This window comes from Dama dama, chromosome 16, assembly GCF_033118175.1.
Source record: "Dama dama isolate Ldn47 chromosome 16, ASM3311817v1, whole genome shotgun sequence".
NCBI lineage: Eukaryota > Metazoa > Chordata > Mammalia > Artiodactyla > Cervidae > Dama > Dama dama.
In genome coordinates, this window is record NC_083696.1 from 28606368 (window position 1) to 28632550 (window position 26183).

Consider the following 26183-nt stretch of genomic DNA (forward strand, 5'->3'; position numbering starts at 1 on the left):
TACACACTCTGTAGGCACCAGGGCCTGTGTGAAGGAAGAAGGAAGTGGCAGGGTGGCATCTGATGGATCTGAGAACAGGAGACTCTAGCACAATGGGCTACCTGGAGATCAGCAGCTATATTTGGGAAGATGTTCCATTCTCTAAAGCTGAGTACAGAGTACAGGGGGCTTGCCTAAGAGGCTGGGGCAGGCTAGCCCTAAGCAACTCCCCAAACCAACCCCCCAGGGCTCCCAGGCCAGGGTCAAATAAGAAGGAAAAACTGTTGGGGTGAAGTAAAAGTGAACAGAATAGGAAGAACAGGAATGAGGAAAAGAGATGGTCGAGAGCAAAGCAGGAAAAACGGTTAGAAACAAGAAATCCCACTACTGTTTTGAACACTATGCAAAAATTACAAATATGAATCTCTGTGAAATTAGAAAAGATTTCCTAAATTCTGCCTCATTTTTAAAAATTCAGGGGAAAGAATTTGCATATCAGTGAGCAAAGGGTCAAATCTCGTAAAAATTATAATAGAAAAGAGAATAAGCAGAGTAACATCCCTAAATGCCAGAAAAACAAGCTTATAAAACAAAATTGTAACTAATTTCAGAATTAAGTAAGACTTCAAGAAAATGGTAAAACATAGGGATCAGCAATACAAATCAGACTTTTAACTATAAAGGGCACAAACTGTTATTAACAAGAATCTCAGAGAATATTACTCTCATGAGTACTTTCTGGGATCTACTAGAAATAAGAGATCTATTAGAATATAAGCTTCAGACAATCAAAATGACTAGAGAGACACTGACATGAAGACTAATAAGAAGCATTAAATTTATAGTTACCTGCAAACCAAGAATAAATGAGGTCTAAGAGGAGAGCGTGTAATGCAGTAACCATGTATTCTGACAACGGACACATAACATATCCATTTTAAAAACAGGCAGAAATGGGAGAGCACATGGAAAGTCTGCCCCAAACATTAATGTTTTCAGGAATCACACTACAATAGTATTGGTATTTTTATTATTTTATTTTGTGTAATATGGATACAAAATGACTGATTATGGGACATTATAATTAAATCATTCCCTATATGCTGAAGAACCAGGATTATCAGTGGAGAAGAAAAAGTATGCGAATATGACAGAGAAGAGGTTAAGGAAAAGTTCTAGGTATACTCAGTCACTCAGTTGTGTCCAACTATTTGTGACCTCATGTAGCCCACCAGGCCCCTCTGTCCATGGGATTCTCCAGGCAAGAATACTGGAGTGAGCTGCCATGCCCTCCTCCAGGGGATCTTCCCAACCCAGGGATCAAACCCAGGTCTCCCACATTGCAGGCAGATTCTTTACCATCTGAGCCACCAGGGAAGCCCAAGAATACTGGAGTGGGTAGCCTATCCCTCCTCCATACCCCCAAATAAAGAATAAATATGGAAGCATGAAAATGAACTCATGAAGTATTTTATCTCATACATAAAAATACATATATGTCACACATATATAAACTCACATATACATATATATATACACACACAGACACACAATTTATAATAAACACAATTTATCCACTGAAAAGACCCAGAAACAATAACTAAGCAAGCAGTAGCAATGATCATTTCTAGCAGTAGATTGTGGTCTTGAAACACACTTTTTCACTAAAAGAAACCAAGATTTCTTAGAGAAATAACTGATTTTAGGTCTGAGGCAGAAAATGCATGAGATGATCCTGGAGTATTGTGTAACACCAGATCGCTATCAAAGATGATTAGCATCACATCAAAGATCTAAGGAATCAAAATGCTCATGTTTAAAGGCTCCCACTGTCCAAAGATGGGAAAACTGAGCCTCAATAATGGTACTAATTGAAATGAATTTAGACTCACTAAATGTGCTTGAATCAATTAATTCACAATGATTTTAAGAAAAGAAATTGAAGGATGATAGAAAACTCATTTACTAAAGTTGGTAAAGAAATGACTTTTCCTATCTTATCTATATGAACTGTATCACGGGGTAAGTAATAGTAGATGAGGGGAAGTACTGCCTCACAAAAGCATTCTAACAAATGAAAAAGAAATAAGAAGTAGAAACCATCATTGTGCTACTCTGAGTGAATAAATGGCTGCTAAGATCATAAAGAGACAAACCAGCAAACATTCTGTCAAACACTAACTTTTGTCTTGCCAAAGGGACTAAACCTGAGTTTGATACAGTGTCAGAGGTCAACTGCTCATTTTCAGGAAATACAGAGGGGTGAGGAATATGTTCACCTGCACCAACAGCACAGAATCAGCAAAATGCAAACTGCAGAAAATAACTGGCCTGGTTTCTTCAACAAAGAAATCATATAAAGAGAAAAAAAGAAAAAAGAAAAAAATCATATAAACTGTAAAGAAATGAAAGGGATGGAGGAAGAATCTTATACATTAAAATAACCTATATAAAATTTTTTAATGAGACTATAATGTTAAGGGTTATACATTGTATCAAACATATACACATTTGATAAAACCATAAAAATGCAAAAAAGTTAATTAGTTTATAGTGATTCAGATGGGTTACATAGAAGGGGTTCTGGTATACATGACAAACTTCTCTATCTTGACCTAGGTCTTCCCTTTATCCTGCCACTACCCACTTCCTCATCTGTATCTCAATATAGCACCTCGATTGCAGAGTTAATTCAAAGTAATTCAAGCATCTCTTAAGAGCTATTTGATTGCATACAACAAATATGTAAAGAAAAGTTTTCAGAATGGATTTTCAGTTACCTAAAAATTTATCCATTGATTCACATATCCGATTCTGACTGACCATGTTCTCATTTGAAAATTTCATTGGTTTTCTTGGTATGAAAGTGTTATTTCTTTTATGGTTAGCTAATTTTGAAGAGACACTGATTTTATCTTTTATAGTTTTTGGTCTATGGTTCTGTTTAGAGAATCTGATGTGGCCAACAGATAAATTATCATCAGAGGATGAAAACTCATCAATAGTCTGAGAGTTACAGTCTTCATTTGCTTTCTTCCTTGTTTTTGGAAAAGTGTAAAGTTCCCTTTTATTTTCCTTTTTTCTCTTAAACCTCAGGGAACTAGTAGCTCTTTGCTTTCTTACTCTTGACTTGCAGAAAACTTCAATGTCATCAGATTCATCACTAATATCACTACTACCTTTTCTTTTTGTATTAGATTTCAGGGTCTCAATCTCAAGATTTAATTGTTTTGAAATTAGTCCATTTCCTCTGACATTGGTCTTTGTATCATCACCATTATTTTTTATATTTACAGGATTTTCTGATTCAGAATCTTCAGATCCATCCACAGGTGGCTTAAACCTTATATTCTTCTTAAGGAATCTCTGAGTTGTATACTGTGTGGGAAAGATGATATCACTATCTTCTGATTCTGTGACATTCTGTAAAATGCAATGGTGGTCAACTGTGTTTTTAAAGTTTTTCTCATCATCAGACTCAGAAGGAATATTCTCTTCTAAAATTTTCTCACTTTTATCAAAAACACATTTTCCATTTGGATTTAGGACATTAGCTAATTTCTGATGTTTCAAAGTACCAAGAGAGTCTTGACTCTTCTGACAACCAGCATTTTTGGCTTCTGTTGAAAGGCATGTGGGCTGTTCATCAGAAGTTTCATTGTCAGAGGCAATATTTTCATCATCATCCTCAACTGTTTCACATTTTGTCTCAAACAATTTAGAGAAACCGCACTGGAGTAAGCTAAGCTGCCCAGGAGAAACTGAAGCTTTCCTTGAGTCAGATGCTTTGTTTTTAGCAGGCTTTGTTACTGAGCTGCCTGCTGATTCATCTTCACTAAAATCACTGCACAGACCACATGCTGCTTCTGCTAGTTGTTCTGGACCTCTGTGCTCCTGACAGCCCGGCTCCCTGGCCTATAGCAGAGGCAATGACAGAAACATTAGAAAATGTCAAAATAACGATATCAAACCTATTACACTGGGAGGGAATTAAATTTGAGCAGATAATTTATATACAAGTATATCACTTGGTATTTTCTAAAAGTAAAACATGTGGCAAACAAATATAAAGGATTTAATATCACAGTCTGGTATACTCTTTTCAAGTTGAATAACTTTCCGAATAAATAAAAGTTAAAACTAGAATATAAAGTGATCAAATTATTTACAGGGAAAACACAGAGCAGAACTGTTAGCTTCGAAGATGCAGAGACTGAATCTGGCCTCGAAGTGAAAAGCACATAACCTGTTGCTTACTACAGTCCAGCTGATACTTTCAACCATGCTTTAAAAACAAAACAAATTTGTAGGAGTTAAAGAATTCCCAACTAGAAAATATTTCTAGTTCATTAAAAATAAGATTGGACAGGATCTTGACCACCATAAATAAATAAGATACTGAAGCTATTTTGAAGTAAAATTTATTATAAATTTAAACCTAATATTTATTTTTTTCACATCAATTAGAGCTAAATATATTCTTCAGTTTCTGAAAACTGAGGCTTTATTAATGAAAGATTTGGGGAAGTATTATTCAGTAATCTGGTAATACTTCAGCCAACATTTGATATTCATGTATTTCTATAAATTAAAAAAAATATTCACCACATAATGGGTGATATAAATTTACAGGGGTGTTACAAATTAATAGTTATCACTACATATAGTTATCATACAGCTATATAATATACTGCTGCATCATATGTATATTATATCATAACATATAGTTATCATATAGCCCATTATATCTTTGGGCTACTATAAATTTAGAGTTAAATTCTTAAAAAAAAAAGACAAAAATAGCAACAGCAATTAAAATTTTACACACACTCTTTACTTTTAAAAAGGCTTTGTGATGACAACATAAATTTTTGTAGAATATGGGATGACAAATTACTAAAACTGTCACAGGACAAAAGACTCAAATATCTGCTTGAGTCAAAGGATGAGCTTGGTGTCTGGATTTGACAATCTTAAATATACACGATTGTGATTTTTCCATTTAATTTGTTGCTTAGGTTAGACTGGTCATCTACACAGTGCATTTATTTTTGGACTTATAGTTTGGTATAGTTAAAATTCCAGTTTGGATGTAAACACCTAAAGATTGCTCCTGAATTTTTTTTAATGATATGAAATATTAGCCTAAATTATTAATTTTACTGACAGTCCTCTGACTTTGTGTCCCTAACTTTTTAAAAAATTCATTTTCGTTACACATTGAAAAATGAAGGAGAAAGAAAAGAAACTTAAAAGCATCATGTGCATGTTTCCCAGGAGCTCTAGATTCAAAACCTGCTTACTGCTTCTAGCTTGCGTACTGGAGGTTCCTCTTTCAACCACGTTGTAGCTGTCATGATCCCAGCTTCCACCTTGCCTTCTCTCTGCAAAAAATGCAAACCACTGTATGAAATATATAAAGTAGAAACAACCAGGTAAACAAGAGCAATGGCATGATGAAACTTAAGAGTTAGGAAAACTGAACGCAGGGAATTCCCTGACGGTTCAGTGGAGAAGGGAACGGCTACCCACTCCAGCATTCTTGCCTGAAGAGTTCCATGGACAGAGGAGCCTGGCGGGCTGCAGTCCACTGAGTCGCAGAGTCTGACATGACTGAGCAACTTTCACTTTCTTTCACTTCCACTTTCTCAGTGGTTATGATGCTGCAATTTCACTGCTGTGGGCCTGGGTTCAACCCCTGTCTGCGGAACTAAGATCCTTCAAACCACATGGGGTGGCAAAAAAACAAATAAGTAAGTAAACTGAGTACAGCTTGCTTCAACTCTCTTAATGCTATTTTCAATTTGCTAATTAAGGAATTCATATATATATATTTTTAAATGCTCATAATTCTTAGATAGTATAGAGGCACAGTAGAAATCTGCTGGGCCCATAAAAAACTCATTCTTATCATAGGCTTACATTTTCATATAGAAAATTAATACCATTTTTCAGGAAACTCCACTAAAAGCCCTAGGAGGGAGGGAGAGTGAAGAAAACACTAAAAATTTACCCAGTAGCCCATAATAACCATGTCTATATGATAACTATATAACTTGGTATGTAATATAATATTTTATATAATGTAAATAAATAAATATTCTATAACATTGCAGTAACTCTAAGGTTACATTGTCAGAGCAAATACTGGGCATTGGGAACTTGATATTTTAGCTTATGTTGCTAGTGTGCTTATCTTTCATATTCATTAAAAGATGTTTATTGATTTCTTCAGTGAAGCAGATATCAAAAGGAAAATGTCCATCTTATATAAAACTAAAAAAATCATAATATTATAAGAGGCTAGCTACATCTTTTAGAAAAAGTATGCTTTTACAGCTTTTGGTATATCATTTAGCAGAGACATATTTAATGACCTAGATTCTAGAATACTAAATTCTTCTTCAAAAGGAAATACATTTATTTCTCTTTTCAAGTCTATCTGTTGATAGAACAAGGGGAAATAACATTATCATCACCAGAGTTACAAATATCCAATTTATGAATACACCAGTGTTCATAATATACCAGTGATATGGTTCCGGTTACCTGGTACCCAGGGCAACAAGTGAGAATCTCCCCTACTGAATTTGAAAGAATGATAAAGAGTTCCTGAATAAGATCTTTTCTACCAATGTCCAGAGGCTATCACGTTAAGGGAGTGAGGAGCCTCCTTCCTGGTACTCCTTTTTTTCTCTTCAACAGAAGTCAAATATAATAGGTGTAACTAGCAGCACCAGAAGTCTTCAAGCTGTCAGAACCCCTCAGTGATAGGTAAATGGCAACTCCATTCTGCTGTTGCTCAGTCCAAACACCCTGGTGTGCATGCATGTTAAGTCACTTCAGTCATGTCTGACTCTTTGGGACTCTATGGCTGTAGCCCACCAGGCTTCTCTGTCCAAGAGCTTCTGCAGACAAGAATACTGGAGTGGACTGCCATGCCCTCCTCCAGGGGATCTTCCTGACTCAGAGATCGAACCTGCATCTCTTGGCGTCTCCTGAATTGACAGGCGGATTCTTTAGCACCAGCGCCACATGGGAAGACCATGAATATCCTGGAGTCATCCTTCATTGCTTTTTCTACATACTTTATATCTACTCCATCAGCAGATGCTGTCAGTGCCTCAGGGTACACACCACTATCCTCTGGCCCAAACCACCATCTCTTGGCTAGACTGTTGCAGTATCTTCCCACCTGGCTTCTTGCTTCTGCTCTTGCACTTCTATAATCCAATTCTTAATCTTTAGAATAAACAGTATAGATTATACTATGTCATTCTGCTATTCAGAACTCCAATTGCTTTTGTTCTCACTCAAAGTCAAAGCCAAAGTTCCTGCAGGATCTGGCTTCCTGTCATCTCACTGGCTCCATCTTTGGCTCTCTTGTTACTATACTCTGGCCACTTTGGCTTCCTTGACATTTTGAAATCATGCTGAGCATGCTCTGAGGGCCTTTGCATTGTTTTTCTGTCTAAAACACTTCTTCCTTGTCTCTTCAGAATCAAATGCAATCTCACAGTGAATGCTTCCTTGGCTACTCCATCTAAAATTGTAATGTTCTTTTCTTGACAGTCTCCCCATTTTGTTTCCTGGCTCTTTTTTTTTTTCGAGATATATTTTACATATTACAGCATGTACATTTAAGGTCTACAAAGTAGTAATTTCATATATTTATTTATTTATTTTTTATTTTTTTTAAATTTCATATATTTATATATTGTAATGTGGGGCTTCTCAAGTGGTTCAGTGGTAAAGAATTCGCCTAGCAATGCAGGAAACGCAGGAGACGTGGGTTTGATCCTTGGGTCAGGAAGATCCCCTGGAGTAGGAAACGGCAACCCAGGGACAGAGGAGCTTGGTGGGCTACAGTCAACTGCGCCACAATTCAGTCAAAAGCTGAATCTCCAATACTGCCCATCCGACGGGGAGAGCCAACTCACTGAGAATGCGTGTGCATATATTGTAATATGATTACCATCATAGCTTTAGCTAACACCTCTCATGTATCATATAATTATCATTTCTTTTATGTGGTGAGAACACTTAAGATCTAGTCCTTAGGCAGTTTTGGGGTATATAACATAGTATTGTTGACAATACTCACCAAGCTGTGTTTTAGATCTCTAGAATTTATTCATCTTCTACTTGCTCTATATTTATCTTTAGAATCTGTCATCATGATATACTAACTTCAGTTATTTTTTCTCTTTATTATTGTTTCTCCCAAATAGAATGTAAATTTTTATAGGTAGGACTTTTTATCTATTTTATTAATTTCTGTATGCCTAGCTCTATGATGTATAGTATTGGACATTTAGCACATACTCAATATTTGTGAAATTAGTTCTCTCTATATATTTTAAAGGGAAACCATTAAAAGAAAGTCAATGTAAGACAGAACAAAAATGCCCAGAAATCTTCATATTAAAAGTGCTCTATAAATTCAAATTTCTGTATCTTAAAACATTTTAAAATGGATTTTTCTATAACCTTGAAAAATTAAAAATGCATCACAGAAAGTAAAACACTTCTTTTACTTTATGGTATACACTTCCCTTATAGGGCTTGGACTAATAATATTTTAAAACATTATTTGGCCAAAAACATAATATGAATTTACTAAATTCTGACTGATAACAAATGAACAAATTTAATTCAAAATTTAATTTAATAATTGAATGCCAATGATGTTCCTAGTGAGAAGTTAAGCATATTTTGCCACAAACAAAATATAAGATTATGGAGGGTCCTGTCATTAATAAACAATCCTGGAGGAAAAACAACATATATTGAGGACAACTAGAGAACAAGAGAACTTTCTATCTAATAACCTGTCAAATGCAATGTCTTACATAACACTTCTTTTAACAGAGGAACAGTGGCTATTCTGATTAAAAACAGAACAAAAACTATTTTATATACAGCAGAAAACAGAAAGGCTGAGCACAAAGAATTGATGGTTTGTAATTGTGGTGCTGGAAAAGACTCTTCAGAGTTCCTTGGATAGCAAGGAAATTCAATCAGTCAATCCTAAAGAAAATCAACCCTGAACATTCACTGGAAGGACTTATGCTGAAGCTGAATCTCCAATACTGTCCATCCGACGGGAAGAGCCAACTCACTGGAAAAGACCCTGATGTGGGGAAAGACTGAGGGCAAGAGGAGAAGGAGACGGCAGAGGATGAGATGGCACGATCAACTCAATGGACATGATTTGAGCAAATTCCAGGAGATAGTGAAGGATAGTAAAAGATTAATGAAGGATAGTAAAAGGTGATGCTGTGAAAGTGCTGCACGTAATATGCTAGCAAATTTGGAAAACTCAGCAGTGGCCACAGGATGGAAGAGGTCAGTTTTCTTTCCAATCCCAAAGAGAGGAAATGCCAAAGAACCGCACAATTGCATTCATCGCACATGCTAGCAAAGTAATGCTCAAAATTCTCCAAGCCAGGCTTCAACAGTATATGAACCATGAACTTCCAGATGTTCAAGCTGGATTTAGGAAAGGCAGAGAAACCAGAGATCAAATTGCGAAAATCCAATGGATCATCAGAAAAGCAAGAGAGTTCCAGAAAAACATCTACTTCTGTTTTATTGACAATGCCAAAGCTTTTTCCTGTGAGGATCACAATAAACTGTGGAAAATTGTTCAAGAGATGGGAATACCAGACTACCTTACCTGCCTCTTGACAAATCTGTATGCGGGTCAGGAAGCAACAGTTAGAACTGGACATGGAACAATGGAACAATGGACTGGTTCCAAATTGGGAAAGGAGTATGTCAAGGCTGTATTTTGTCACCCTGCTTATTTAATTTTTAGGCAGAGTATATCATGAGAAATGCTGGGCTGGATGAAGCACAAGCTGGAATCAAGACTGCCAGGAGGATAACCTGGCAATATCAATATCCTCAATAATCAATATCAGTATCAATAACCTCAGACATGCAGATGACATCACTGTTATGGCAAAAAGTGAAGAACTAAAGAGCCTCTTGATGAAAGTGAAAGAGGAGAGTCAAACAGTGGCTTAAAACTCAACATTCAGAAAACCAAGATCATGGCATCTGGTCCCATCATTTCATGGCAAATAGATGGGGAAACACTGGCAACAGTGAAAGATGTTATCTTTTTGGGCTCCACAATCACTGTAGATGGTGACTGCAGCCATGAAATTAAAAGATGCTTGCTCCTTGGAAGAAAAGTTATGACCAACATAGACAGCATATTAAAAAGCAGAGACATTATTTTGCCAACAAAGGTCCACCTAGTCAAAGCTATGGTTTTTCCAGTAGTCATGTATGGATGTGAGAGTTGGACTAAAAGAAAGCTGAACATCAAAGAATTGATGCTTTTGAACTGTGGTGTTGGAGAAGACTCAAGAGTCCCTTGGACAGCAAAGAGATCCAACCAGTCCATCCTAAAGGAAATCAGTCCTGAATATTCATTGGAAGGACTGATGATGAAGCTGAAACTCCAATACTTTGGTCACCTAGTACAAAGAACTGACTCACTGGAAAAATCCTGATGCTGGGAAAGATTGAACGCGGGAGGAGAAGGGGACGACAGAGGATGAGATGGCTGGATGGCATCACTGACTCAATGGACATGAGTCTGAGTAAACTCTGGGAGTTGGTGATGGACAGGGAGGCCTGGCGTGCTGCAGTCCATGAGGTTGCAGAGCCAGGCAGGACTCGGTGACTAAACAACAACAGAAAACAGGAAAAGTAATATAATACTAATATATTTTACAGATAATGATTTCAAATTAGAAACACGAATATACATTAGTATGTTGCGCAGTACTCTGTGAAGGAGGTACGATCTGAGGGGGGCCTGAAGGACAGACAAAGTCATTGATTAGAGAAGAGGAATGGGAAAGAACAAGTCCATGAAAGAATCAGCATATACAAAACAAGAAAAAGGGGAACCTTACATGGGTCACTCAATTCAGAATCAAATAATTACTATAAAATAAAACTCAGCAGTAAACATCAGACATTGCATAACAGTTGTAATATTCACAACACACAAATAACATATACCTTCCTCTTCTCCATCTATTGGTGATCACCTTTGAACCACTGAACCACTACCGAACTTACTTAACATGTGCTTACCAATGTTACGTGTACATTAGATAAACATTCTCTTCCATCTGCCATAAACATGGTCTAAACTCTTTAAGGACAGAGACTAACTGCTCTTTGAACTGTTTCTATGGCACTATTAAATAAATGCAGTACATTAAGGCTTCACTACAGAGTTCTGGAAGTTAAGGGAAATATCCTGAAGGTTTTCAAGACTCAGTTTTCTCAGATGAAGGGATTGAAAAAAAGGATAGGCCAAGACTTCATGATACTCATATCAATAGTAAGTGAAAAACAGGCTAATATTCTTAGTATTCTAGTATATTAAAGAATTTAAAAGTTTTTTTTAAAGGGTATAAATATCCTGTTAAGAATAAGAAACATTTGCATCCTGAAGATGAACATGACTGGGAGAGTCTGAAATACTGGTGTAACTTTCATTGGGAACAGAAAAAGAAAGTCCCCACAAGACATGAGAGTGCATCTCAGGGATTGTTTGCTAACTGTCAATCAAAACACGCTTTATACTTTTGTTTCCTTAGGAAAGTCTCTTTTTTTTAGTTCCTGACTTCAACAGCTGTTTTCCAAATGATAGATTTCTCTTTACCAGTCTGAAAATGGCCTTGGAAGGTCATACTATCTTGTATATGTATCTGAATTTAACTATGCATGGGGAAAATCTTCAATTAGAGGTATAAGAATTCATTTCCAATTTCTCTAAAAGTAGAAATTCTAAATATAGGACTTTTTTTATGAAGAAAACCAAAAATTTCTCTCAAAAGGCACCAGCAATTTTCCTGAGGTAGAAATCCATGTTTAAAATACTGAAAAGATCAAAGAAAAATTTCACACCTCCAGGATGTCCCTTGTAAGACAAGACCCTTGGGACCTCAGTTTGAAGAGATTATAGACTCCAAAAAGTTCTCCTCGATGCTCTTTTGATCCTTGAACTGCTTCAAAATATCGCTTGGCATTTTCACTTCCAACCACCACACAGTGAAGTTGCTATAACAGAAAAAACACAAGATATTTTTGAAGTGTTTGCTCCAACAATATGTCAGAATTTCCTGGCATTCCCTGTATATACACAGCTTTAGCTCGAGCAGGCAGAATCTCCGTAGGGAGGAAATTTTATTTTAATTTCCCTGGCAGATGTTGCCATTATGGTGAAATAATCTGTCCAGTTTTATTAAAGAACAAAATCTTACATTTCCTATTTTATCTGTTTTCTAAAAACTGACTCAAGATGATCTCTCTATGGCCTAGCCACCTGACGTAAAATGTAAAAGGCACACATTTGAAAACACTCTTCTCCTTTCTAGACTCTTACTTCAATAGAAACTACTAAAACTGGAAGAAATAGTCCCTACATCACCAAAGTTAAATTATAATCTAAAGTAGTTATACAATAACCACGTTGGTATCAAACTAATTGTGGCCATGGTTACACTGTCAACTAACAGCAAAAATCCAACCATTGTTTAGAAACACTGCATCCCTGAAACAATTGTGAATTCAGCAAGAACACTGACATGGAACCCTTAAAGACATATACCACTTTAGTATCAACTTAATGTGTCTCCTAACTGATTAGATATTTTACTGTATATAACTAAATACACTTCAATTAATCCCATGTACACTCTAACTTTTCTTAAAAGAAACAAAGAGTGAAAAATAACCTCAATTCTATTGCTGATGGAAGGATTAGTAAGAAGTGATACTTTGTGATTTTAATCAGACTGATTTGTACTATCAGTTCAGTTCAGTTCAATTCAGTTGCTCAGTTATGTCCGACTCTTTGTGACCCCATGAGCTGCAGCACGCCGGGCACTATAACTCATTGTTTTACGGGCTTCCTTGGTGGCTCAGTGTAAAGAATTCACCTGCCAAGGCAGGAGATGCGGGTTTGATCCCTGAATTAGGAAGTTCCCCTGGAGAAGGAAATAGCAACCCACTCCAGTATTCTTGGGCTTCCCTAGTGGCTCAGACAGTAAAGGATCTGCCTGCAATGGAGGAGACCTGGGTTCGATCCTTGGGTTGGGAAGATCCCCTGGAGAAGGGAATAGCTACCCATTCCAACATCCTTGGAGCTTCCTCACTGGTTCAGTGTAAAGAATTCACCTGCCAATGCAGGAAATGCAGGAGACTCAGGTTTGATCCCTGGGTTGGGAAGATCCCCTGGAGGAGGAAATGGCAACTGACTCCAGTACTCTTGCCTGGAAAATTCCATGGACAGAGGAGCCTGGCCAGCTACAGTCTAGTCTATGGAGTCAGAGAGTCGGACACAACTTAGCAACTAGACAACAACAAGCAGTATTCTTGCCTGAGAAATCCCACGCACAGAGGAACCTGGTGGGCTGGAGCCCAGTGGGTCATAAAAGTGTCAGAGACTGAACGACAACAGCAAAAATTGCTTTAGGTAACTAAAATTATTCTTACTAATAACAGCTTCTATTTACTGGATATATGTGTAGCATTTTTATATTCTCATTTAACTCCTATGATCCTATATTATCTTCTCCCTTCCAGAAATAAAAGAACTTAAATTTAGAGAAATTAAGTGTCTTTCTCACAGCTGCCCTACTAGGAAGCATCATTTGTAGAATTTATACCTGAGTTTGGCTGAACACAAAATTTATACTTGTATCAATTTCTCATTGCCAGATGTCCCTCTTAAAACAAGACCCTTGGGACCTAAATTTGAATAAGTTATGGATCAATACACTGATTTGATTAGTTTTATATGTGTCCCCAAAATACATGTCATAGTCCTGGAAATACATAATCACGACAGCAACTGATTTACTTGATGGCCCAGTTACTGATGATTTTACCCTTGCTACTGACACTTCCTTAAACACTGTATTCCTTAAACACTTCCTTAAAGTCTCTATTGTCAGATGGTTGTACTAAATATAATCACCAAAGTAACTTGTAAGCATTCATCTGAATCTTTGTCTCCTAGCAAAGCTTTATCACAAAATTTATAAAAGACACATTATTTTGTACTTAAAATTTAAGTTTTCCAAAATGGCCCAAGTAAAACTGAAGGCCTGATGCATCCATCTCTAGGCTAACTATAACAAAACCATTGTTACAAGTCAAGAGGGTAAGGGGGAAAATATCAGTATTTGGAAAATGTAGCTTCTAGCTTAAGAAAAAACCCATGGAAGGCTACGAAATGCTTAGATTTCTTCATAATATACAGGATATGCAAGAAGTAAAAAAGGAACATTCACCACGTTAAGAGTACATGACCCCACCCTCCACCTTCAAGGCCAGTAATGAGGCATCTTTACATCGTTCTCCCAGACCCTCTGCTTCTGTCGTCATGTTGCCTTCTTCTTCCCTTTTTCTGACCCTACTGCTACCCCCTCCTTTTATAAGGACCCTTGTGATTACAATGCGCCCACCCACATAATCCAGGTGTGTTCAAGGAATTAGGGTACGGGTATATGTGGAGGACTATTATTCAGCCCACCACAGTAAGGAGGTGCAATAAGCATGATGAGAGCTTGCCAAAATGAGACAGAAGCCCCCTTGAAGGGGTTCTCACTGGTCAGAAAATGAGAGTTTGAACATAAAAACAATTCATGATATTCAGTGTGTTCCTAAAATTTGTTACTAAAATACTAGCTCATGAGTCCACACAGATTAAATCAATGGAAGAGAAAGGAAAGCTCTGTTTTTGGTAGAATGCCAACAAATATAAAAGAAGTAATAATGGAAATAGAAAAATCACCATCTGACAAACCATCACAGTGGTAGCTGATTCAGGTAGGAATCATCAATGAACACTAAAGCTGATGAGGAACAGGGTACAGCTGTCCCTCATCCCTTGGTATCAGGGGGACTGGTTCTGGGACCCCCATGTATATCAGGATCATGCATGCTCAAGTTGCTTTTATGAGATGGCATAGTATCTGCATATGAGCTAAGCATTACCTTCCTGTATGCTTTAAATCATCTCTAGATTACTTGTAACACCTAATACAATGTAAACTCTGTGTGCAGTGCTGTGCTGTGCTTGGTCGCTCAGTCGTGTCTGATTCTTTGCAGCCCCATGGACTGTAGCCTGCCAGGCTTCTCTGTCCATGGGGATTCTCCAGGCAAGAATACTGGAGTGGGTTACCAGGCCCTCCTTCAGGGGATCTTCCCAACTCAGGGATCGAACCCAGGTCTCCTGCATTGCAGGCAGATTCTTTACCATCTGAGCCACCAGGGAAGCCCAAGAATACTGGAGTGGGTAGCCTATCCCTTCTCCAGGGGATCTTCCTCACCCAGAAATTAAACTGGGGTCTGCTGCATTGCAGGAAGATTCTTTACCAGCTGAGCTACTAGGGAAGCCCAAACTCTGTGTAAACACATGTAAATACAATGGACAGGGAAGCCTGGTACAGTCCATGGGGTCGCAAAGAGCCGGAAACAACTGAGCGACTGAACTGAACTGAACAACATAAATGCTCTACAAATAGCTAGCACAGAGCAAATTCAAGTGTCACTTTAATCCACAGTTGTTTGAATCTGTGAAAGAACCATGGAAACAGAGGGCTGACTATATTGGCATGGCCTCTGATGATCTTCCCATAAAATACACATCTCAACTTAGAAATGTAAAAAGTGGTAACTCTGCAGTGGAGAAAGCTGGTAGACACGAACTTGACAGGTGATCAAGATGAGTATCACTAGCAGGCCAGGTCGTCTAGGCACTAGGTGCCTTCTGACAGTGTGATCAGAAGACCACAGCGGTCTCTGTGCCATTCTTGTGAAAGCTGCTTGTCTTGAGTTGGGACATGAGGAAACATCAAATGGACATGTTGAGAGAAAGTATACACAAGGAAAGGCTTTACTTTTTAAAACTGTCAAGGTCATGAAAGACCAGGAAAGCCTGCGTAACTTAAGGTTGAAGAAAACTAGGAGACACAAAAAGAAATGTAATTATGATCCTGGATTGGATTCTGAGCCAGGAGGAGAAACGAGACATTGCCAGGAAAGCTGATGAAATCTGCATGGGTTCTATGAATTATAAGGTAATGCTGTAAGTGTTAGTTTCTTGATTTGGATACCTACATTTTTGAGAAGAGAGTAGGGGATGAAGGAGAAGAAAGCTGCAGAAAAGTATGTAAAACTGAGTGTTTATAATGCATAAAGCTATTTTTATATGTACATATAAACAGAGAAATACAGAGAATGTAGAGGTGACAGGTTTACAACTTTCAAATGGTTCAGAAAAAGAATAAAGATCATGGCTGAGTGAGAGAAGGAAAAAGCAAATGTGGTAAAATGTTAACAACTGGAGAAGTTGGGTGAAGTTAATTGGGAGTTCTCTGTGCTGTTCTTGCAACTCTTTTGTAAATACATATTTACTTCTAAATAAATCACATATACGTGAAAGATGAATTTCTGAATGTCAAACTAGATTGTATGCAATGCTCCAAACCAGAAGGAGCACAGTCATTGTATCACTGTATAAGTGTTTTTTTTTTAAAGTATAAAACACCTGAAGACTTTTATGGTAAACAAACGTAAACAAAACATCAAAGGGCAAGTCTCCTTGAACAATATAGATTATCCCTTATCAATCTAACCAATACTGTAATATTTAGGTTTATCCTTCCTAGAGCTTTTTCAATGCCGTTAGAGCTATTTTTATATACATAAATAGTTTTATAAACAAACACAACTGATATACATGTTCTGCAAGTTACTTTTTTTGCCCCACTTAAAATGTCTTAAAGATTGTGTCACATAGGTATATTTACTCTATAATCTTTTAAAAAAATTCTTGCTGTTGCAAGGTATTCCATAATATGGTATATCAGAATATATGTTATTCTGTTACTGTTGGACATTTAGGCTGTTCTTTTTTTCCATTTTTCAAACAAATACTAACAATTCTGAACATAAATCTTTGTCATTCTTCACTGTGCATATGTGAGAATATTTCTACATTTTAAAGTGCATTTTAAAATGCTGTTAAACTAACTTCTAAAATAAGTGCATGCTGTATTCCAAAAACACTATATGAGCATCTCTTTAAAAGTATCTCCACCAATAATGAGCAACATTAATCTCCCCAACTCCCTAAAAAATACCCCATAGAACAAAAAGTCTTTTGCAGAACATGTAGAACGCAATCTTATTTTGTATTTCTCAATTATATATAATTAAGCATCTTTTCATGTGCATTATGTATACATTAGTATTTTTTCTTCACTAAAATGTCTAATCATAGCCTTTTTATTGGTTTGTAGGAGTTCTTTATATATTATAGATGCTAATCCTTTATTTATTATATTTATGGCAAATATTTCCTCCTGAGTGTCCTTTAATTTGGCTTGTACTTCCTTTGTCATACAGAAGTTTCATATAAAAATGTAGTCAAATTTGCAACATTTGCCTTAGAGGCTGCATCAGTATCCTAAGGCTGCTGTAACAAAGTACCATAAACCACGTGGTATAAAACAACAGAAATTTATTCTCTCTCAGTTCTGGAGTCTAAGTCTGAAATCAAGATACTGGCAGGGCCATACGCTCTCTGAAAGTTCTAAGGGAAGGAAAATCCTTCCTTTCTTTTTCCTAGTTTCTGGTAGTTGCCGGCAATCCTACGCATTCCTTGGTTCACAGCTTCATCACTCCAGTCTTTGCCTCTATCATTACATGGCATCCTCCTTCTGTGTTTGTCTGCATCCAAATTTCCCTTTTGTAAGAATATCAGTCATACCAGAATTAGGGCCCACCCTAATAGAGTATAATATTATTTAATTTGATTATATCAGCAAAGATCTTACTTCCAAGTAAGATCCCATTCACAGCTACCAGAGATTAAGGACTTCACCATGTTTTTTATTTCATTTTTTTGTGGTGGTGGGGGGGGGGGGGTGCACAATTCAACTTCTAACAGAGGCTTTGTTAAAGATTTTTACGTTTATGCTCATGAGACATATTTGTCTATAATTTTCTGTTCTTTTAATGTCTTTGCCAATTTTGGCTTCAGTATTCTTCTATCTTTCTCAAGTAGGCTGGAATTGTTCCCTTCTCTGTTCTCAAGAAGAATATTAAATGTTTGGTATAACTCACTACCGAAGGAAAAGTTTCCACCACTGTGGAAAACTTCTGAATTAAAAATTCATTCCCATTCTCTGACAATACAGAGCTATAATCTCCCCTCATTTTAAGTTACTGCTCCTAAACACCCAATATTGCTAAAAACAATTAGCTATCTACCTAATTCTAGTACTCTTATAATTTTTTTTCGTCTCCATAAAGTTTATTTCTGGGAATTTTAAGTATTTATCTCTTTATCCTTGGTATTTTACAATTATAAAAAGACAATCTAAGTGTGGATCTATTTTCATTTATCCTATTTAGCACTCAGTAGGCTCATATAATCTGTGGACTCTCTTATTTTTCTACTACTTAAAAGTTTCATCCTTTATTTGGGCTTCTTTCTTCTATTAACTTCTTCAACTATAAGACTGATGTTGAAAGTCCTAGATGTAACCTTCATTTCTCCTAAGTTTTCTTACATGTATTCTATCTCTGTCTTTTTTGCTCTGTTATCTAGAAGAACTGTGTGGCGCATTCTTTTAGATGAAACTTTGCTCTTTGATATTCAGCCTATTGCTGGAGTTTTTCATTTTCTGGCTCTCTAATGGATTTTTTTGTAGTAGTCTTTTCTTATTTCCAGGATCCTACAACCTCACTTACCTTTTGAATATTTATAGTTTTTTAAAAAATCTTCTACTCTTTTCTATTACTTTTGTTTTCTCTGATATTATTTTTTCCGTGCCTATAATAGTTCCTAGGGGAGTCCCAGGTAGAACAGTGATAAAGACTCTGCCTGCCAATGCAGGAGATACCAGAGACATGGGTTTAGTCTCCGGGTCGGGAAGATCCCCTGGAGGAAGAAATGACAATCCACTCCAGAATTCTTGCCGGAAAAATTCCATAGAGAGAGGAGTCTGGCAGGCTACAGTCCAAGGGGTTGAAGAGAGTCAAACACAACACACACATATTAGTTCCTGTATCTCTTGTAACAAATTGCATAAACTTGATGGCTTAAAACAATAGAAATTTATTCTCCTACAGGAGGCTGTAAGTCTGGTATCAGTATCACTGGAATAAAATCAAGCTTTGCAGAGCCATGTTCCCTTCACAAGCTCTAGAGGAGGATCCGTTCCTTGCCTCTTTTCACTTCTGGTGGCTGTCGGCATTCCTTAGTTTGTGACTGCCTAGCTCTAATCTCTGCCTCTGTGGTACACTGCCTCCTCTTCTGCCTGTGTCAGATTTCCCTTTGCTTCTTATTTATAAGAACACTTGTGACTTAGGGCCCATCTCAAAAAATCCTTAATCACATCTGCAAAGATCCTTTTCTCCATATGAAGTAACATTTACAGGTTCCAGGGATTAGGACCTGGTATCTCTGAGGGACACTTTCATAGTGTTTCTTTTCCAAAACTGTTCCATACTAACTATTTGGGGGGGAGGGGTTTCATCTGACTTCAAATGTCTCACATGCTTATCTAGGCCAACTGCAATAATTATTTAAAGCAGGGAGCAGGTGGAGGGGTTTGTAGGCATTTATTATTTTGAACTTTCTTCTCTATTTCAGCAAAAATTTGGAGCTTTGCTTCTTTCTGTCCAGTATTTCTGTTTTGTTTCTAGTTGAGAGCAGACATTTCCACTGGCTGCAGTTTGGTACAATGGGGGAAAGATCATGTTAGATTATTAATAATACCCCAAAGAGGGGGCATTATACTTAACCCAAGGCTCCTTTTTTTATATCTATGACTCTAAGCTTGGAGTATTCATAAGTTGCACCTATCTTTTCCAGTAATCTTCTCATGACTGATATCTTCCTTCAATCTGATCTCAGCTGCCCTTTGTCTTTCAGGGTTCCTTATCATTTCTAGCCCACAGAGAAAACTCTTGTGCTTTCCAATATTTTTATAGGTTTTTTTAAACATCATTTTAGATCCCGCCCCTCCCCCCCAAGAGATCTGAGAACACTTGTGAGGCTAGAATGTGTTTGTCATTTGCACCCTTGGTTCAAAGTCCAATCAATCAATCTTTTTTTTTTTTTTTTTAATTTTTATTATTATTATTATTTTTTTCCAGTGGGTTTTGTCATACATTGATATGAATCAGCCATGGATTTACATGTATTCCCAATCCCGATCCCCCCTCCCACCTCCCTCTCCACCCGATTCCTCTGCGTCTTCCCAGTGCACCAGGCCGGAGCACTTGTCTCGTGCATCCCACCTGGGCTGGTGATCTGTTTCACCATAGATAGTATACATGCTGTTCTTTTGAAATATCCCACCCTCACATTCTCCCACAAAGTTCAAAAGTCTGTTCTGTATTTCTGTGTCTCTTTTTCTGTTCTGCATATAGGGTTATCGTTATCACCTTTCTAAATTCCATATACATGTGTCAGTATGCTGTAATGTTCTTTATCTTTCTGGCTTACTTCACTCTGTATAAGGGGCTCCAGCTTCATCCATCTCATTAGGACTGGTTCAAATGAATTCTTTTTAATGGCTGAGTAATATTCCATGGTGTATATGTACCACAGCTTCCTTATCCATTCATCTGCTGATGGGCATCTAGGTTGCTTCCATGTCCTGGCTATTATAAACAGTGCTGCGATGACCATTGGGGTGCACGTGTCTCTTTCAGATCTGGTTTCCTCAGTGTGTATGCCCAGAAGTGGGATTGCTGGGTCATATGGCAGTTCTATTTCCAGTTTTTTAAGAAATCTCCACACTGTTTTCCATAGCGGCTGTACTAGTTTGCATTCCCACCAACAGTGTAAGAGGGTTCCCTTTTCTCCACACCCTCTCCAGCATTTATTGCTTGTAGACTTTTGGATAGCAACCATCCTGACTGGCGTGTAATGATACCTCATTGTGGTTTTGATTTGCATTTCTCTGATAATGAGTGATGTTGAGCATCTTTTCATGTCTTTGTTAGCCATCTGTATGTCTTCTTTGGAGAAATGTCTGTTTATTTCTTTGGCCCATTTTTTGATTGGGTCATTTATTTTTCTGGAATTGAGCTGCAGGAGTTGCTTGTATATTTTTGAGATCAATCCTTTGTCTGTTGCTTCATTTGCTATTATTTTCTCCCAATCTGAGGGCTGTCTTTTCACCTTACTTATAGTTTCCTTTGTTGTGCAAAAGCTTTTAAGTTTCATTAGGTCCCATTTGTTTAGTTTTGCTTTTATTTCCAATATTCTGGGAGGTGGGTCATAGAGGATCCTGCTGTGATTTATGTCGGAGAGTGTTTTGCCTATGTTCTCCTCTAGGAGTTTTATAGTTTCTGGTCTTACATTTAGATCTTTAATCCATTTTGAGTTTATTTTTGTGTATGGAGTTAGAAAGTGTTCTAGTTTCATTCTTTTACAAGTGGTTGACCAGTTTTCCCAGCACCACTTGTTAAAGAGGTTGTCTTTTTTCCATTGTATATCCTTGCCTCCTTTGTCAAAGATAAGGTGTCCATAGGTTCGTGGATTTATCTCTGGGCTTTCTATTCTGTTCCATTGATTTATATTTCTGTCTTTGTGCCAGTACCATAATGTCTTGATGACTGTGGCTTTGTAGTAGAGTCTGAAGTCAGGCAGGTTGATTCCTCCAGTTCCATTCTTCTTTCTCAAGATTGCTTTGGCTATTCGAGGTTTTTTGTATTTCCATACAAATTGTGAAATTCTTTGGTCTAGTTCTGTGAAAAATACCGTTGGTAGCTTGATAGGGATTGCATTGAATCTATAGACTGCTTTGGGTAGAATAGCCATTTTGACAATATTAATTCTTCCAATCCATGAACACGGTATGTTTCTCCATCTGTTTGTGTCCTCTTTGATTTCTTTCATCAGTGTTTTATAGTTTTCTATGTATAGGTCTTTTGTTTCTTTAGGTAGATATACTCCTAAGTATTTTATTCTTTTTGTTGCAATGGTGAATGGTATTGTTTCCTTAATTTCTCTGTCTGTTTTTTCATTGTTAGTATATAGGAATGCAAGGGATTTCTGTGTGTTAATTTTATATCCTGCAACTTTACTATATTCATTGATTAGCTCTAGTAATTTTCTGGTAGAGTCTTTAGGGTTTTCTATGTAGAGGATCATGTCATCTGCAAACAGCGAGAGTTTCACTTCTTCTTTTCCTATCTGGATTCCTTTTACTTCTTTTTCTGCTCTGATTGCTGTGGCCAAAACTTCCAACACTATGTTGAATAGTAGTGGTGAGAGTGGGCACCCTTGTCTTGTTCCTGATTTCAGGGGAAATGCCTTCAATTTTTCACCATTGAGGGTGATGCTTGCTGTGGGTTTGTCATATATAGCTTTTATTATGTTGAGGTATGTTCCTTCTATTCCTGCTTTTTGGAGAGTTTTAATCATAAATGAGTGTTGAATTTTGTCAAAGGCTTTCTCTGCATCTATTGAGATAATCATATGGTTTTTATCTTTCAATTTGTTAATGTGGTGTATTACATTGATTGATTTGCGGATATTAAAGAATCCTTGCATTCCTGGGATAAAGCCCACTTGGTCATGGTGTATGATTTTTTTAATATGTTGTTGGATTCTGTTTGCTAGAATTTTGTTAAGGATTTTTGCATCTATGTTCATCAGTGATATTGGCCTGTAGTTTTCTTTTTTTGTGGCATCTTTGTCTGGTTTTGGAATTAGGGTGATGGTGGCCTCATAGAATGAGTTTGGAAGCTTACCTTCTTCTGCAATTTTCTGGAAGAGTTTGAGTAAGATAGGTGTTAGCTCTTCTCTAAATTTTTGGTAGAATTCAGCTGTGAAGCCATCTGGTCCTGGGCTTTTGTTTGCTGGAAGATTTTTGATGACAGTTTCGATTTCCTTGCTTGTGATGGGTCTGTTAAGATCTTCTATTTCTTCCTGGTTCAGTTTTGGAAAGTTATACTTTTCTAAGAATTTGTCCATTTCATCCAAGTTGTCCATTTTATTGGCATAGAGCTGCTGGTAGTAGTCTCTTATGATCCTTTGTATTTCAGTGTTGTCTGTTGTGATCTCTCCATTTTCATTTCTAATTTTGTTAATTTGGTTTTTCTCTCTTTGTTTCTTAATGAGTCTTGCTAATGGTTTGTCAATTTTGTTTATTTTTTCAAAAAACCAGCTTTTAGCTTTGTTGATTTTTGCTATGGTCTCTTTAGTTTCTTTTGCATTTATTTCTGCCCTGATTTTTAAGATTTCTTTCCTTCTGCTACCTCTGGGGTTCTTCATTTCTTCCTTCTCTAATTGCTTTAGGTGTAGAGTTAGGTTATTTAATTGGTTTTTTTCCTGTTTCTTGATGTAAGCCTGTAATGCTATGAACCTTCCCCTTAGCACTGCTTTTACAGTGTCCCATAGGTTTTGGGTTGTTGTGTTTTCATTTTCATTCATTTCTATACATATTTTGATTTCTTTTTTGATTTCTTCTATGATTTGTTGGTTATTCAGAAGCGTGTTATTTAGCCTCCATATGTTTGAAGTTTTAACAATTTTTTTCCCTGTAATTGAGATCTAATCTTACTGCACTGTGGTCAGAAAAGATGACTGGAATGATTTCAATTTTTTTGAATTTTCCAAGACCAGATTTATGGCCCAGGATGTGATCTATTCTGGAGAAGGTTCCGTGTGCACTTGAGAAAAAGGTGAAGCTGATTGTTTTGGGGTGAAATGTCCTATAGATATCAATTAGGTCTAGCTGGTCCATTGTGTCATTTAAGGTTTGTGTTTCCTTGTTAATTTTCTGTTTAGTTGATCTATCCATAGTTGTGAGTGGGGTATTAAAGTCTCCCACTATTATTGTGTTACTATTAATTTCCTCTTTCATACTCATTAGCGTTTGCCGTACATATTGCCGTGCTCCTATGTTGGGTGCATATATATTTATAATTGTTATATCTTCTTTTTTGATTGATCCTTTGATCATTATGTAGTGTCCTTCTTTGTCTCTTTTCACTTCCTTTATTTGAAAGTCTATTTTATCTGATATGAGTATTGTGACTCCTGCTTTCTTTTGGTCTCCGTTTGCATGAAATATTTTTTTCCAGCCCTTCACTTTTAGTCTGTATGTGTCTCTTGTTTTGAGGTGGGTCTCTTATAGACAGCATATATAGGGGTCTTGTTTTTGTATCCATTCAGCCAATCTTTGTCTTTTGGTTGGGGCATTCAACCCATTTACATTTAGGGTAATTATTGATAGGTGTGGTCCCATTGCCATTTACTTTGTTGTTTTGGGTTCACGTTTATACAACCTTTCTGCATTTCCTGTCTAGAGAAGATCCTTTAGCATTTGTTGAAGAGCTGGTTTGGTGGTGCTGAATTCTCTCAGCTTTTGCTTATCTGTAAAGCTTTTGAATTCTCCTTCATATCTGAATGAGATCCTTGCTTGATACAGTAATCTAGGTTGTAGGTTATTCTCTTTCATTACTTTCAGTACGTCCTGCCATTCCCTTCTGGCCTGGAGGGTTTCTATTGATAGATCAGCTGTTATCCTTATGGGAATCCCTTTGTGTGTTATTTGTTATTTTTCCCTTGCTGCTTTTAATATTTGTTCTTTGTGTTTGATCTTTGTTAATTTGATTAATATGTGTCTTGGGGTGTTTCGCCTTGGGTTTATCCTGTTTGGGACTCTCTGGGTTTCTTGGATTTGGGTGGCTATTTCCTTCCCCATTTTAGGGAAGTTTTCAGCTATTATCTCCTCGAGTATTTTCTCATGGCCTTTCTTTTTGTCTTCTTCTTCTGGAACTCCTATGATTCGAATGTTGGGGCGTTTCACAGTGTCCCAGAGGTCCCTGAGGTTGTCCTCATTTCTTTTGATTCTTTTTTCCTCTCTGCTTCATTTATTTCCACCATTTTACCTTCTACCTCACTTATCCTATCTTCTGCCTCCGTTATTCTACTCTTGGTTCCCTCCAAAGTGTTTTTGATCTCATTCATTGCATTATTCATTTGTAATTGACTCTTTTTTATTTCTTCTAGGTCTTTATTAAACAGTTCTTGAATTTTTTCAATCTTTGTTTCCAGGCTATTTATCTGTAACTCCATTTTGTTTTCAAGATTTTGGATCATTTTTATTATCATTATTCTAAATTCTTTTTCAGGTAGATTCCCTATCTCCTCCTCTTTTGTTTGACTTGGTGGGCATTTTTCATGTTCCTTTACCTGTTGGGTATCTCTTCGCCTTTTCATCTTGTTTAGATTGCTGTATCTGGAGTGGGCTTTCTGTATTCTGGAGGTCTGTGGTTCCTTTTTGTTGTGGAGGATTAACCCAGTGGGTGGGGTTAGACGATTGGCTTGTCGAGATTTCCTGGTTAGGGAAGCTTGCGTCAGTGTTCTGGTGCGTGGAACTTGATTTCTTCTCTTTGGAGAGCAATGGAGTGCCCAGTAATGAGTTTTGAGATGGGTCTATGTGTTAGGTGTGACCTTGGGCAGCCTGTATGTTGATGTTCAGGGCTATGTTCCTGCATTGCTGGAGAATTTGCGTGGTATGTCTTGCTCTAAAACTTATTGGCTCTTGGGTGGTGGTTGGTTTCAGTGTAGGTATGGAGGCTTTTGGACAGTCACTTATTACTTAAAGTTCCTTGTAGTCAGGAGTTTTCTGGTGTTCTCAGGTTTTGGGCTTAAGTCTCCTGCCTCTGGATTTCAGTTTTATTCTTCCTGTAGTCTCAGGACTTGTCCAACTATACAGCCCTGATAAGAAAACTTCTAGGTTAATGGCTAAAAGATTCTCCCCCATTAGGGACACCCAGAGAGGTTCACAGAGTCACATGAAGAAGAGGAGAGGGAGGAGGGAGATAGAGATGAACAGGAGGAGAAAAAGGGGGACTCAAGAGGAGAGAGACAGATCTACGCAGCTGTCTGTTCCCAGAGTGTTCTCCGTAGCCCAGTCACCTACAAAGATTCACAGAATTGGATTGGGAAGAGAAGAGGAAAGGAGGAAATAGAGGTGTTCTGAGGTAGAAAACAGAGAGTCAAGATTGGGAGAGAATAATCTTCGGTTTAAAAATAGGGCTTCTCTTCTTTTTTTTTGTAAGGTTATAGTGTATTGAAAATGAAAATTAAGGAGTAGTAGAGGAGTACTAGAGGACTTTAAAAG

The 26183-nt window shown here is 37.2% G+C and overlaps 1 protein-coding gene across 2 annotated transcripts in view; it reads right to left on the reverse strand.

Annotated features, from left to right (window-relative positions):
- ERCC6L2 (ERCC excision repair 6 like 2) overlaps nt 1-26183 on the reverse strand; it is a 163857-nt gene that overhangs the window by 36732 nt on the left and 100942 nt on the right. For both annotated transcript variants that reach the window (XM_061163672.1, XM_061163673.1), the window contains exons 14-16: nt 11920-12072; nt 5283-5363; nt 2760-3894 (exon numbers count right to left, since the gene is read on the reverse strand). In XM_061163672.1, coding sequence (XP_061019655.1) covers nt 2760-3894; nt 5283-5363; nt 11920-12072 — 1369 coding nt within the window. The remainder of the gene's footprint in view (nt 1-2759; nt 3895-5282; nt 5364-11919; nt 12073-26183) is intronic.